The sequence below is a fragment of the Lagopus leucura genome, unplaced genomic scaffold (genome assembly GCF_019238085.1).
Source record: "Lagopus leucura isolate 7727_CA_CO unplaced genomic scaffold, USGS_WTPT01 Super-Scaffold_100051, whole genome shotgun sequence".
NCBI classification, from domain to species: Eukaryota; Metazoa; Chordata; class Aves; order Galliformes; family Phasianidae; genus Lagopus; species Lagopus leucura.
In genome coordinates this window covers 517,221-529,342 of record NW_024962297.1, presented here as the reverse complement: position 1 = coordinate 529,342, position 12,122 = coordinate 517,221, and the positions used below count along the sequence as shown (strand labels likewise).

At 54.2% G+C, this 12,122-nt stretch overlaps 1 protein-coding gene across 1 annotated transcript; it reads right to left on the bottom strand.

Annotated features, from left to right (window-relative positions):
- Positions 1–5,674: 5,674 nt before the first annotated feature.
- SERINC2 (serine incorporator 2) lies at positions 5,675–11,707 on the bottom strand. Its single transcript, XM_042885631.1, has 10 exons — positions 11,626–11,707; positions 8,431–8,592; positions 8,106–8,293; positions 7,697–7,776; positions 7,432–7,569; positions 7,172–7,341; positions 7,000–7,090; positions 6,794–6,929; positions 6,410–6,619; positions 5,675–5,950 (listed from the first exon to the last, which is right to left on the bottom strand). Exons 1-10 carry the CDS (start codon positions 11,662–11,664, stop codon positions 5,812–5,814), a joined length of 1,353 nt encoding a protein of 450 aa, XP_042741565.1. The 5' UTR covers positions 11,665–11,707; the 3' UTR covers positions 5,675–5,811.
- Positions 11,708–12,122: the final 415 nt, after the last annotated feature.

Sequence of the window (12,122 nt, the reverse complement as noted above, 5' to 3'; positions counted from 1 at the left end):
AACACAGAAAGCATAGATCATATCAGAAATAAAGCACAACAGCGGTGCTGTGTGGACAAAAAGCATCCCAAAAGAAGCACCACAGAAAGCCAGGTTGCTCAGACAGACAGAGGGGCAGGGGGTCTGGCTGGAGGAAGGCATTTTAGCTGGAAATCAGAAAGGAAATGTCCATAAGCGCAGTGCATGTGTGTGCTGCCTCCTGCCATGGAGGAGGGATGAAGTTGGGTTGATGTGATGAGCAATGTGGGATGACCCCAGCGTGCTGCACCCTCACTCAAACAGCACGTGGAGAACGGAGGGGTCCCAGCAAGCTCATCACCCCCTCACGACCTCAGTGTTGTCTGAGCAAGGATTTGGGTCATCCAAGGCTGGCCGCATGTCTCCAGACTCTAAGCCTGGATTTTGAGGTCCAGAAAGCCTCAGCTTGGTACCACCAGGGCAGAGCCAACACCAGCCACAGCACCGTTATAAACATCAGCAAAGTGTGTGCGTGGGATGGAGAAGCTCAGCCCGCCCCATCCAAAGAGGTGACCATGGGACATGGTGTCCCACGGAGGAGACGTGGGACGAGTGAGCTTTGGGAAAGCCATAAGCAGGAGGCAGTGAGCTAAAGGGATTTTTTTGTGCAGCAGTGACTTGTGTGCATTACAGGAGCATGTGTTGGAAGGAGGTTAGCTGGGGCGAGGAGGCTCTGCTGCCTTCGGGAGCTGCAGGAGATACAGCCTGTTCCTGCTCACATTGGTATTTATAGATACAGATGTTGCTCTAGCAGCAGGGTTCAAGCTTGATTTTTTTTCTCCTGTCTTCCTTCTCATCCTTTCTGTGCTCTTCAAAGCGATGCTGGAAGTACAGAAAGGCAGTGCTGGAAGTACAGAAGCAGCACAGGGATCAGGAGGGGGATGTGCAGCACGTGGGCTGCCATTGGCCCCAAAACTGCTACCTTCTGCATGGAGAACATCCAGTGCAGCAGCAAAAAAGGGGCTGATGCAAACCTTATCCTCCTCACCACCACCCTCATCCCCCAGGCCAGAAAAGAGCTGTGATTTAATGCATTTCTGGGTTCCTTCTCCTGCTGCTCTCACCCCAGTGTTCTCCTGGATGCTCCATGGGGCTTCTTGGGAGAGGAAGGTGACCCGAAATAAATCCCTGCCCCAGGGATGTGGGGTGCAGGAGCTGCTCAGAGCAGGAGGTGTTCGCTTTGGAGGCTGGGCCGTGGTTTTGCTCCACTATTAATTATAGATGCTCTGCAGTCCATCCGGGAGGCATTAATGGCTCTGGCTGCAGATCACGGGGCTCTGCGTGGCACCGTGAACAGGCTGGAAGTCCAATTTGGATTTCCCCGGGTGCCTCATTTAAATGAATTATGGAAACGCTTTCCCCTCCTCTTCAGAGCAAAAGCCAGGCGGGCTGCTGCCCGATGTGTTAATCCTATGAATAAAATAAAACCAGGAGAGAGCACGCACTGCACAGAACAAATCGCTGCTGCGGGGGCTCTGTTTGGGACCCCCTGGGCATGAGGGCCCTCCTGCCTTCAGGTGATGTCACTGAGATCCCCGACTCCGCTGTGACCCAAAGGAGGGTGACAGCCCTGTGAGATTTTAGCCCTGACCCCTCTCTGCTCTGTTTCACCCCACTGAATTTAGCAAGGCAATGATCACAGCCACCTTTGGTGAAGCAAGCTGTGGAGTTTTCCTCAGTTTCTCACATTACTCTCATTCACAGAATCACAGAATCACAGAATTGTAGGGGTTGGAAGGGAGCTCCTGAGATCATCGAGTCCAACCCCCCTGCCAAAGCAGTTCCCTACAGCAGGTCGCACAGGTCGGCATCCAGGCAGGTCTTGAACATCTCCAGAGAAGGAGACTCCCCCACCTCCCTGGGCAGCCTGTTCCAGTGCTCCGTCACCTCACTGTAAAGAAGTTCTTGCGCACATTGGTGCAGAACTTCCTATGCTGCAGTTTCCGGCCGTTTCCCCTTGTCCTGTCTCCACTCAGCACTGAAAAGAGTCCGGCCTCGCCATTCTGCCCCCCACACCTCAGATACTGATAGACCTGGATCAGGTCCCCTCTCAGCCTTCTTTTCTCAAGGCTGAACAGACCCAGTTCACTCAGCCTTTCCTCATAGCAGAGATGCTCCAGGCCCCTCACCATCTTTGTGGCCCTCTGCTGGACTCTTCCCAAGAGATCCCTGTCTGTTTTGTACTGGGGAGCCCAGAACTGGACGCAGTACTCCAGATGAGGCCTCACCAGGGCAGAGTAGAGGGGGAGGATCACCTCCCTCGACCTGCTGGCCACGCTCTTTTTAATGCACCCCAGTAAGCCATTGGCCCTCTTGGCCACAAGGGCACGCTGCTGGCTCATGGCCAACCTGTCGTCCACCAGGACACCCAGGTCCCTTTCCGCAGAGCTCCCCTCCAGCAGCTCATCCCCCAACCTGTACCGGTGCATGCAATTATTCCTCCCCAGATGCAAAACTCTACACTTGCTTTTGTTGAACCTCATCCGGTTTTCTTCTGCCCAGCTCTCCAGCCTATCCAGGTCTCGCTGAATGGCAGCACAGCCTTCAGGCTGTCAGCCAATCCTCCCAACTTCGTATCATCAGCAAACTTGCTGAGGGTGGCCATTATCCCCTCATCAAAGTCATTGGTGAAGATGACAAGACCGGATCCAGCACCGACCCCTGAGGAACACCGCTGCTCACAGGCCTCCAGCCAGACTCTGCACCACCAACGACGACCCTCTGCACTCTGCCAGCAGCCAGTCCTCAACCCACCTCACTGTCCACTCATCTATCCCACACTTCCTCAGCTTTGTTATAAGGATGTCGTGGGGGACAGCATCAAAAGCCTTGCTGAAATCAAGGTAGACTACATCCACTGCTCTCCCCCCATCCACCCAGCCAGAGACAACATCACAGAAGGCCACCAGGTTGGTCAAGCATGACCTCCCCCTGGTGAACACATGCTGACTACTCTTGATAACCTCCTTTTCTTCCAGTTGTCTGGAGATGGCATCCAGCACAGCTGTTCCATCACCTTTCCAGGGACAGAGGTGAGGTTGACTGGCCTGTAATCACCTGGATCTTCCTTCTTGCCCTTTGTGAAGACCGCAGTGACATTGGCTATCCTGCAGTCTTCAGGCACCTCCCCCATTCTCCAAGACCTCTCAAAGATGACAGAAAGCAGTTCTGCAATCACCTCTGCCAGCTCCTTCAGCACCCGTGGATGAATCCCATTGGGTCCCATGGATTTGTGAACACTGGTGTTGCCTGGGCGCTCTCAGACCGCCTCTTCCCTGACTGCAGGGAGGTCTTCCATTCCCCAGACCCTCTCACTGACCTCCAAGGTCTGGCATTCCCAAGGGAGAGCTTTTTCACTGAAGGCAGAAGCAAAGAAGGCATTCGGTATCTCTGCCTTCTCAGCATCCCCCATTACCAGAACACCCCGTCACTTAGCAGGGGAGCCACATTCTCCCTAGTCTTCCTTTTACTGTTAACACACTTTAAAAAGCCTTTTTTATTATCCTTTATCACCTGTGCCAGATTCAATTCCAGGCGGGCTTTAGCCTTTCTCGTCGCATCCCTGCAGGCCCTGACAACATTTCTATATTCCTCCCAAGTGCTCAGACCCTTTTTCCACATTTCATGGACTTTCTTCTTTCCTTTGAGTTTGTGCACGAGCTCCTTGCTCATCCACACAGGTCTCCTGCCACCCTTTCCTGATTTCTTGTCCTCTGTCCATTGTCCCCCGAGGTTGTAATTCTGAGGTGCCCCAACCAAGAAGGGTGAATTGGAGTAATTAGAGCAATTAGAGTTGGGTTTGCCATTGGGATGCATTGGCTAAACTGTTCCATGAAGAAAATGAAGAGCGGAGGCTGTTTGCATTGTGATAAATACTGCAGAGGAGATGTCAGTGAAATAAATCCATAGCAGTGCTTTGGCCCATTCAAATCTCCCCAAGAAAACTCATGAGAATGATAATTGCTAGTGGGTTATTCCTGCAGTTGCCTGTGGTGCACATGGGGACACACAGGGACACACATAGGGCACGTCACAGCCCAGCTCTGCTCACACAGCCCAGCACACCTGGGGGATGCAGAAAGGTTGCAGAGTGCAGGTGGCAAAGTATGGGGTGCAGGATGAGCGGTGAAGGGGTAAGGATGAAGGGTGTGGGGTGAAGGATGCATGACACGGTGCGTGATGCAAAGTGAGGGATGCAGGATGTATTGTGCATGGTGAGGATGCAGGATAGATGATGCAAGATGCAGGGTGCAGGATGCAAGATGAAGGATGCAGGGTGCAGCAGACACGATGCAGGATGCAGGATGTACTGTGAAAGGTGCAGGGCAAAGGATGTAGGGATGCAGGACACAACATGTGGGGAGCAGGATGATCAGTGAAGGGTGTTGGATGAAGGATGCATGAGACAGTGCAGGATGCAGGCATGAGGTAAAGGGTGCAGGATGCATTGTGCGTGCTGAGGTTGCAGGATGGGTGCTGCAGGATGCAGATTGTAAAGTGCAGCATGAAAGATGCAGCCTGCAGGGTGCACCATGCAGACTTAAGGGTGCAGACAGAAGGGTGCAGGGTGAAGGACGAAAGGTGCAGCAAGCCCAACTCGTGATACAGGATACAGGGTGCAAGATGCACGGTGAAGGGTTGCTTTCTGCAGGAGGACGCGGGGCGCGTGCCGCCAGCACCACCTCGTGGCGACCAACGGGACCCCGTACGTCCCCGCCTCGTCCCCGCCCCTCGTTCCCGTTGCGGCGCACAGCTTGTCCGTGGGGTGCAGCCCTGCACGTTCCAGAGGCTGCAGAAGTGTGGGAGAAATGATGCAATGCGTGGATACAGGGTGCAGGGGAAAAGAATGCAGGATGCAAGATGTAGGATGAAGGATGCAGGGTGCAGCATGCAGGGGGCCAGATGCAAGGACGGATGATGCAGGATGAAGGACGGAGGATGCAGGATGAAGGATGCAAGGATAAGAGGATGTGATATGTGGGATGCTAGGATGGAGGATGAAGGATGCAGGGTGTGCAATGCAGACTGAAGGATGCCAGGATGCAGGAAGAAAGATGAAGGATGCAAGAGGATGCAGGGTGTAGGATGCAGAATGAAGGATGTAGGGATAAAGGATGTGTGTTGCAGGATGAAGGTTGTAGGGTGAAGGCTGCAGGGTGCACAGAGCAGGCTGAAGAGTACTGGGATGCAGGAGGAAGGATGCAAGATGCAGACCAAAGGTTGCAGGATGCAAGGTGATGCACAGAGCATGCACAATGCAGGCGATGTCCCACTGTGCAGCCACCATGAACGCACGTGAGGAGAGACCCCAAGAGGACACAAGGGTGTCTGGGCTTTTTTCCAAACAAAACTTTATGCAGGAGGCAGGGGGAGCCCTGCAGGAGCCACCCAGCCACCAAAGCTCAGGGGGCACAAGCAACATCAGTCCCCAGCATGGCTGTCCTCAGGGCTCCCTGGGGAAGTGCCTGGTGCCAAGTCCTGCTTCCTTGTCACCAGCCAAAAGGCACCACAGTCCCAGGACACCAAGGCAGGTGAGAGCGGCCTCTGCAACTCCCTCCAAACACTGAAAGAGGAGGGGCTGGAGGCACTGCTGAAGGCACTAGACAAGCACAGAGGGAGAAGAGCTTTACAGCAATCCTCAAGTCATTCTCAGTCCTTTCGCTGATTGTCCCTGCTTGGCACTTTATCCCTTTTAAATTAAAATGGAAAACCTGCAAGAAGACACAAAACCCACGTGCAAAACTCGAGTCTAGGTGTAAGGCACTGGGCAAGGAGGGGACCCTGCAGCAGTGCTCAGCTGAAATCCCGCTCTGGCAGCACCAGGGGGGCCACCAACGTCCACACGTAGAGCAGCAGCCCGGCCCAGCTGGAGCTGATCTTCACCCACACGGCCGTCCAGGGGCTGTACAGCACCTGCAGGCTGTCATCAGGCCTGGAACAGCAAACGAAAGGAGGACACTCAGGTTTGTGCTATGTGCTGGGGGATGTGACCTTGGTGCAGCAGTTGTGAGCAAAGGGGGATGCTGTGTGCTGAAGGGTGTCCTGCAAGCACAGAGAGGACGCTGCAAGAAGAGAGGGGGTGCTGCAAGCAGAGCAGGGATGTTGCAAGCAGGGGGATGCTACAAGCTGAGGGAGTACGCTGTAAGCTTACAGGGAGTGCTGCAAGCCAAAGGAATGCTGCAAGAGGTACCCAGTAAACTCAGACCCAACCAGAGTGCATCCATTGGGTGCTTGGATCCCTCCAAATAACGAATGCTGATGGGTTACATATTAGCTTTGCTCACATACAGACCCATCCCAGCACCTGTGCCCAGCCCGAGAGCAATGATAATCCCGGAGAAGGGAGGAGCAGAGGACAGGGTCACAACTGGTCCCCAGGAGCGCTGCCCACCTGTACCAGTTGGTGAGGGTCATCATGATGTAGAGGGCAGCAAGGAGGAGGCAAAGGTGGAAGAAGCTGTAGCTGTAGGTGACGCCCTCCTGCTCGTTGTCGTAGGCTCGGTGCACCCCACTCTCTGCTGCTGCCTCAGTCCCAGCTCCAGCCCCGCTCTCCTCCGTCAGCATCAGCTTATTGACCTGGGTGTGGTCTGAGGAGCGGACGCTGCGAGCAGACAGATGGGGCAGGTGAGGGGATGCCCTGCAGGGGTGCCCCCGAGGCAGCAGAGCACTTTGGGGGATGCAGCTCATGCAACTCCTCCTGGCATCCTAAAAGCTGTGTGCAGGACCCTGAGGGGTCCCAGCGTTGTGGGACATGAAGGCATTGTCACGGCCTCACCTGATGAAGAGCGTGCAGAGGATGAAGACCACCAGCCCCACAATGCTCGGCGCGTCCCACCACGTTGTCAGTGTCTGTGTGGCTGTAGCTGAGCCAGTACTGTTTCTCAGCAGCAGTGTGGGGTTACACTCCTGGGCTGGGGGAGGTCAAAGGTGTCAGTGCCATCCCTGACCCCACGCACCCCCCGAGGCAATGAGAGCACTTACTGGGGACGTTGGCCAGGGCACACCAAGTGATGAAGATGGTGTAAAGGGTGATGAGAGATGCCTGTAGCAGCCCTGAGTGTGGCTGAGCTTCCTGCAAACAGCACGGGAGTGGCTCGGGGCTCAGCCCTGCACCAGGGGGAGCCAGCAAGGCCACCCCCTCCCACCACCTCACCTGGATTTTGGGCAGGATGGATACGGCCGAGATGATGACGCAGAGGATGAGGTTGATGCTGATGAGGACTTTGCCCTCCGTGCAGCCCTGGGGTTTGGTGTAGTAGACATACAGCAAAGCAATGGCCGTGATGGAGGCAGCATAGAAGATGAAGGTGACAGTGCAAAGGGCTGAGGAGTAAGGGGAGAAGGGAAGGGGCTGGAGCAGGGCCACGAGCATCACAGCTGGCCCCACATGAGCCCCTGAGGCACGGCACCCACCTGCATACCAGCCCTTGGCATTGCTCTCATCTGCATTGCGCAGCCACAGCTGGCTCCAGGAGTGGGCAAAGTCGATGAGGAGGATGAGCTGGATGAGGATGAAGAGGAAGGAGCCGACCACACCAAAGTAGAACCAAACTTGGGTGGTGGGAGGGAAGTGGGTCAGTAATGGGACTGCAATGGTATGGGGTGCATCAGGGCAGCACCAAGTGTGAGGAGAGCACAAACGTCATGAGCACCCCTCTGCCCACCCACAGCCCCTCACCTGATGTAAAGGAGCCATCAGGGATGTAGAAGGCCCCCACTGTGAGCCCCACCAGCAGCAGGAACTTGAAGAACCAGAAGCTGCAAGAGGAGAGAGGAGTCTGGGTCTGAAAATGGGAACCCCCAGCAGTTCCCAACACCAGGGATGCTCAGCTCCTTGGATAGGACCACGGGCCAGGGGCACCCCATGGGGAGCAGTGTCAGAGGTATGCCCAGCAGACACCCCAAATTCCCCAGCACATTGCACACACCACAAATACTGTGGAGCACAAGTCAGAGGACCTTAAAAACTAAGAGTGAGCTCAAAACTGCCCTTCTGCTTTATCCCATGCCCAAAACGGGGATAAAAAGGGCAAAAAATGGCAATGGCCTCCATCCAAGCTTCCAGCCAAGCATGGGGACACGCTCACCCATTCTGTATGGCAGCTCTCGGGTCCTTGCTGCTGCGCACACACACCATCAGCACAGCAAAGAGGAAGAAGAAGGCAGCTGTGGCAAAGCCCATGCGGTACACGGCCTTGTGGCCCAGGAAACCACTGCAGTCGATGTCAGCTTGGACCCCCAGCACTGAGTCGCTGCCCTTGCAGAAACCTGGGAGCTGAAAGGATGAGGAGATGGGAAAAAAGGCATCAGAAGCAACGACGTGCCCCAAAAAATTCACTCTCTGATATGTACCCATCCTGAGTTCACACCTTTGATCAAATCCAGCCATCGCTCTGAAGGCAGCAACATTACCTTGTGCAGCTCCTTCTCCACCCCAGGGATGATCATGATGATGGAGACCAGCGTACCGAGGAAGAGGAAGAAGGTGAAGAGCAGACGGGAGATGGTGGAGTTCTTGGCTGAGGGGCAGCAGCCGCAGAGCAGGCATGGTGCTGAGCCACACAGGCAGGACACCTGCAATGAGAGCCCAGAGATAAGTGGCAAGGGGTGTGGGATGCACTCAGCTGCTGGGTTCATTTTACAGATGGGGAAAACAAACAGTAACCCTACGAGTCCTGGCTGCCCAAATCCCTGGATACCACAAACCACAGTGGCAGGAGCACTGGGGAGATGCTGCTTGCATCTCTGGTCCAAGTTTGACTTCGTTGCTCCTCGAAATGTTGTTCCCACTAGATTGTCCAATAATTGGGACACTCACACACCTATTTAATTCCTGCAAGGTTTGGAAGAGCTCCAAGCAGCACCCAAACAGCCAATATTCCTTTCCTCAGAAGAAGAATAACCAAAGGGTTTTGCATTAAGACATGCTGTAACGTTGGTTATGGGGCAGGAGAGGGCCAGCAGCCAGCTCTGGCCACCACATCCTGCTCTGAATGTGTCTGTTCAGATCGGGGATTATTTTCAACCTTCATCACCCCCAAAGTGTCGTGAGGCCATGTCTAAAACCCCTATTTCCTAAAGGAGTGTGAAGATGGAGAATAAGTAACATTAGAAACACTTCAAGGAACATTTCTGGACCACTAACCCTCTCCTGTGCCATACAAGTGAAAGGTCCTGAGTCAAATATCTGAGAAGAAAACGGGAATAACGTGCCCCCTGAGTTTCCCTTAAACTGCCAAGGCCAATTGTGGGGGCACCACCACCATGCCAGCACCATGGCAAGGTGCCTCTAAGGACCCAAAACTACATTTGCCCATTTGTCCCCCTCTCTGGTCCTCACTGAGCTGCTTTCCCTCTACCTGTAAGCTCACAGCATTGATTTATTTTACTTTCAAAGCTCCCTTTCTTCCCTTTGAACTGCTCTTTCTGCCTTGCAAACGTGAAGTTTGTTGTGCTGAATGTGGGGGTCACTGCTGTCACTTCCTAATATTGAAGCTTTTTGGGCATTGTGAGCTCTGCAACTTCTGTGAAGTTGCCTTTAACGAGACAACCACAGCTTGTGCTCATCCCCAGCACCCACAGCTGCTTTAAAAAGAAATCAAGAGCAAGGTTAGAGAAGGAAAAAGGAAGAAGCTCCCTAGATGGGCATGGCCAGGAGATGCACTTGCTTATGGGAATACTGCAGGGCATCCCATGAGAGCATCCTTGAAGATGTGCAGGAGACACGACCTCACGCACCCCACTTTCACAGGATCATTACACTTGGAAAAGATCTCTAAGTCCATCAAGTCCAACCATCAACCCATCACCCCCACTAAGACATGTCCCTAAGCTGGTTTTCCCTGGGATGGTGCATCAGTATGCTGCACGTATGAGGTTCTGGGGAGCCCACATCCAAGGGAGCAGGCAGCATCCTTCAGGGTGGAAAAACAGTAAAGGGAAGCAGCCACAGCATGCAGGTGGTGATGGGGAAGCGTCAGGTTTCAGCTGCTGCAGATTAAAGATTAATCCCTCTGGTTTCACTGTTGACTTCCTCATTGAATACAGCTCAGTGCCAGCGTGGCTCGCATGGAACGGCAGCTCAGGGAGCACAAACAATGCAAAACAGTCTGCAAGGTCCTAAGCCAACAGCAAACCACCAACCCACCAACGACCCAACAAACCGCAGCAACTACTCAGTAACAACCCAACAACCAGCAGCAAGCATTCAGTAACAACCCAACAACCTAACAAACAACATCTATGACCCAACAACAACCCAATAGCAGCAACCACTCAGTAACAACCCAACAACCAGCAGCAAGCACTCCATAACAACCCAACAACCAACAGCAATGACCCAACAATCAGCAACAACACTCAATAACAGCCCAACAACCTAACAAACAACAGCTATGATCCAACCCAACAAAAAGCAGCAAGCACTCAGTAACAACCCACCAACAGCAACAACAACCCAACACCTCTTCTTGCAGGCTGCCCTTACCCCAGTACCCCTGAGGCTGCACAGACTGAGTCAGCCCAAAGCAATGCCAAGCAACCCTTGTTGTCTCCCATTCAATGAATGACCCTGCAGGTTAATCAGTACCAAGGCATGCAGTCAGCATGGGTTCAGGAGGTGGGCAATTGTAGGTGCCAGCACTGCCCCATGGCCATATTGACAGCAACGTGAAATGCAGGGTCCTAAAGCTGTGTAGACCCTATAAGAACATGACTCTGCCTCATTCCTGTAACCTGGGTCAAAATGTTTTTTTTGAAGGGGAAAAAAATCCAGCACCACACGCTGCCCGTGGAAATCCCACTCCTGGCTTTTCCACTATGTGCCCATGAGGAGAGGCGCCGTGACACACAGAACATAACTGCACTCAGGCCATACATTACGACAGTTGCACCTCTGAAACTACGAAGCCCAGTTGCGAAAGCAGCTCCCATTCAGGCAGGAAGGTTTCCCAGCCCTGCCCTGGCTGTGCGTCATGGGCACAGCACCGGGAGTGCCCAACTGTGTCACCAGCACAGCAGCCACGCAGCAGGAGCAGCCAGACCCCCATCCCCCCGACTATCAGGGCTACAACTCCTGGGATGCCCTGAAACCCCCCCAGGACAGCCCCGATCCTCCCTGGAGGTGGGTGCAGGGGAAGGCTCAGCTTTTTCCCACCACAGAGGTTTCATCCCATAGGGATGCCCCGATATTGTGGGATCCTCCCGATACTCTGGGCTCCCCCCTCCCCATCAACGAGCCCCTGCAACGTGGGACAAACCCCACGGGGTTCCCTTTGGCTGGTGGGCCAGCAGGCAGCCCTGCAATGGTTGTCCCCTGCTTCCCCTGGGACAGGAGTAACCCCACGGGGATCCCCCGGGGGATATCCGGGGGGATACAGACGGGGACACCCCCAGCGGTGTCCTTCATCCCCTCCCTCAGGGGTTCCCGCATCCTCCAGGGTACAAAGGGCGGCATTCCTCTGCTGTTCCCCCGCTTCTCGTCGGCTGCATCGGATCGCATCTCCCGGTTGCCCCTACCGCTCCGCCGGCCCCCTCCCCCAACTTCAAATCTCGGAATCAGCGCAGCCCCCACCTCTCCCGCCCCCCCCATCCCCCAGGGACACTCACACAGCTGAGAAGCGAGCAGACCCCCAGACAAGCCCCCATAACGCAGCCTCTGCAGCTCCCCGGGGCGGGCACTGAGGTTGGGGGAGGGGAGGCGGCTCCGGGGGGGCGGGGGCTGAGCGGGGCGGGGCCGAGGGGGGGGGGGGCGATCTGCGGGGCTGAGGAGTGCGGGGAGGGGGGGGGCTGGGCGTGAGAATGGGAAGGAAACGTTGGAATAGAAAAGGGAAGAGGAAGAGAAAAAGAAAAGGAGAAGAAAAAGAATGGAATAAAAGGAAAGAGAGGAAGAAAAAAAGAGAAAGAAAAAGGAAAAGAATGAAAGAAAAAGAGAAAGAATGAAAGGAAAAGGAAAAGGAAAAGGAAAAGGGAGAAAAAAAGAGAGAAAAAAGAGAGAAAAAAAGAGAGAAAAAAAGAGAAAGAATGAAAGAAAAAGAATGAGAGAAAAAAGAGAAAGAAAAAAAGAGGGGAAGGGAAGGGAAGGGAAGGGAAGGGAAGGGAAGGGA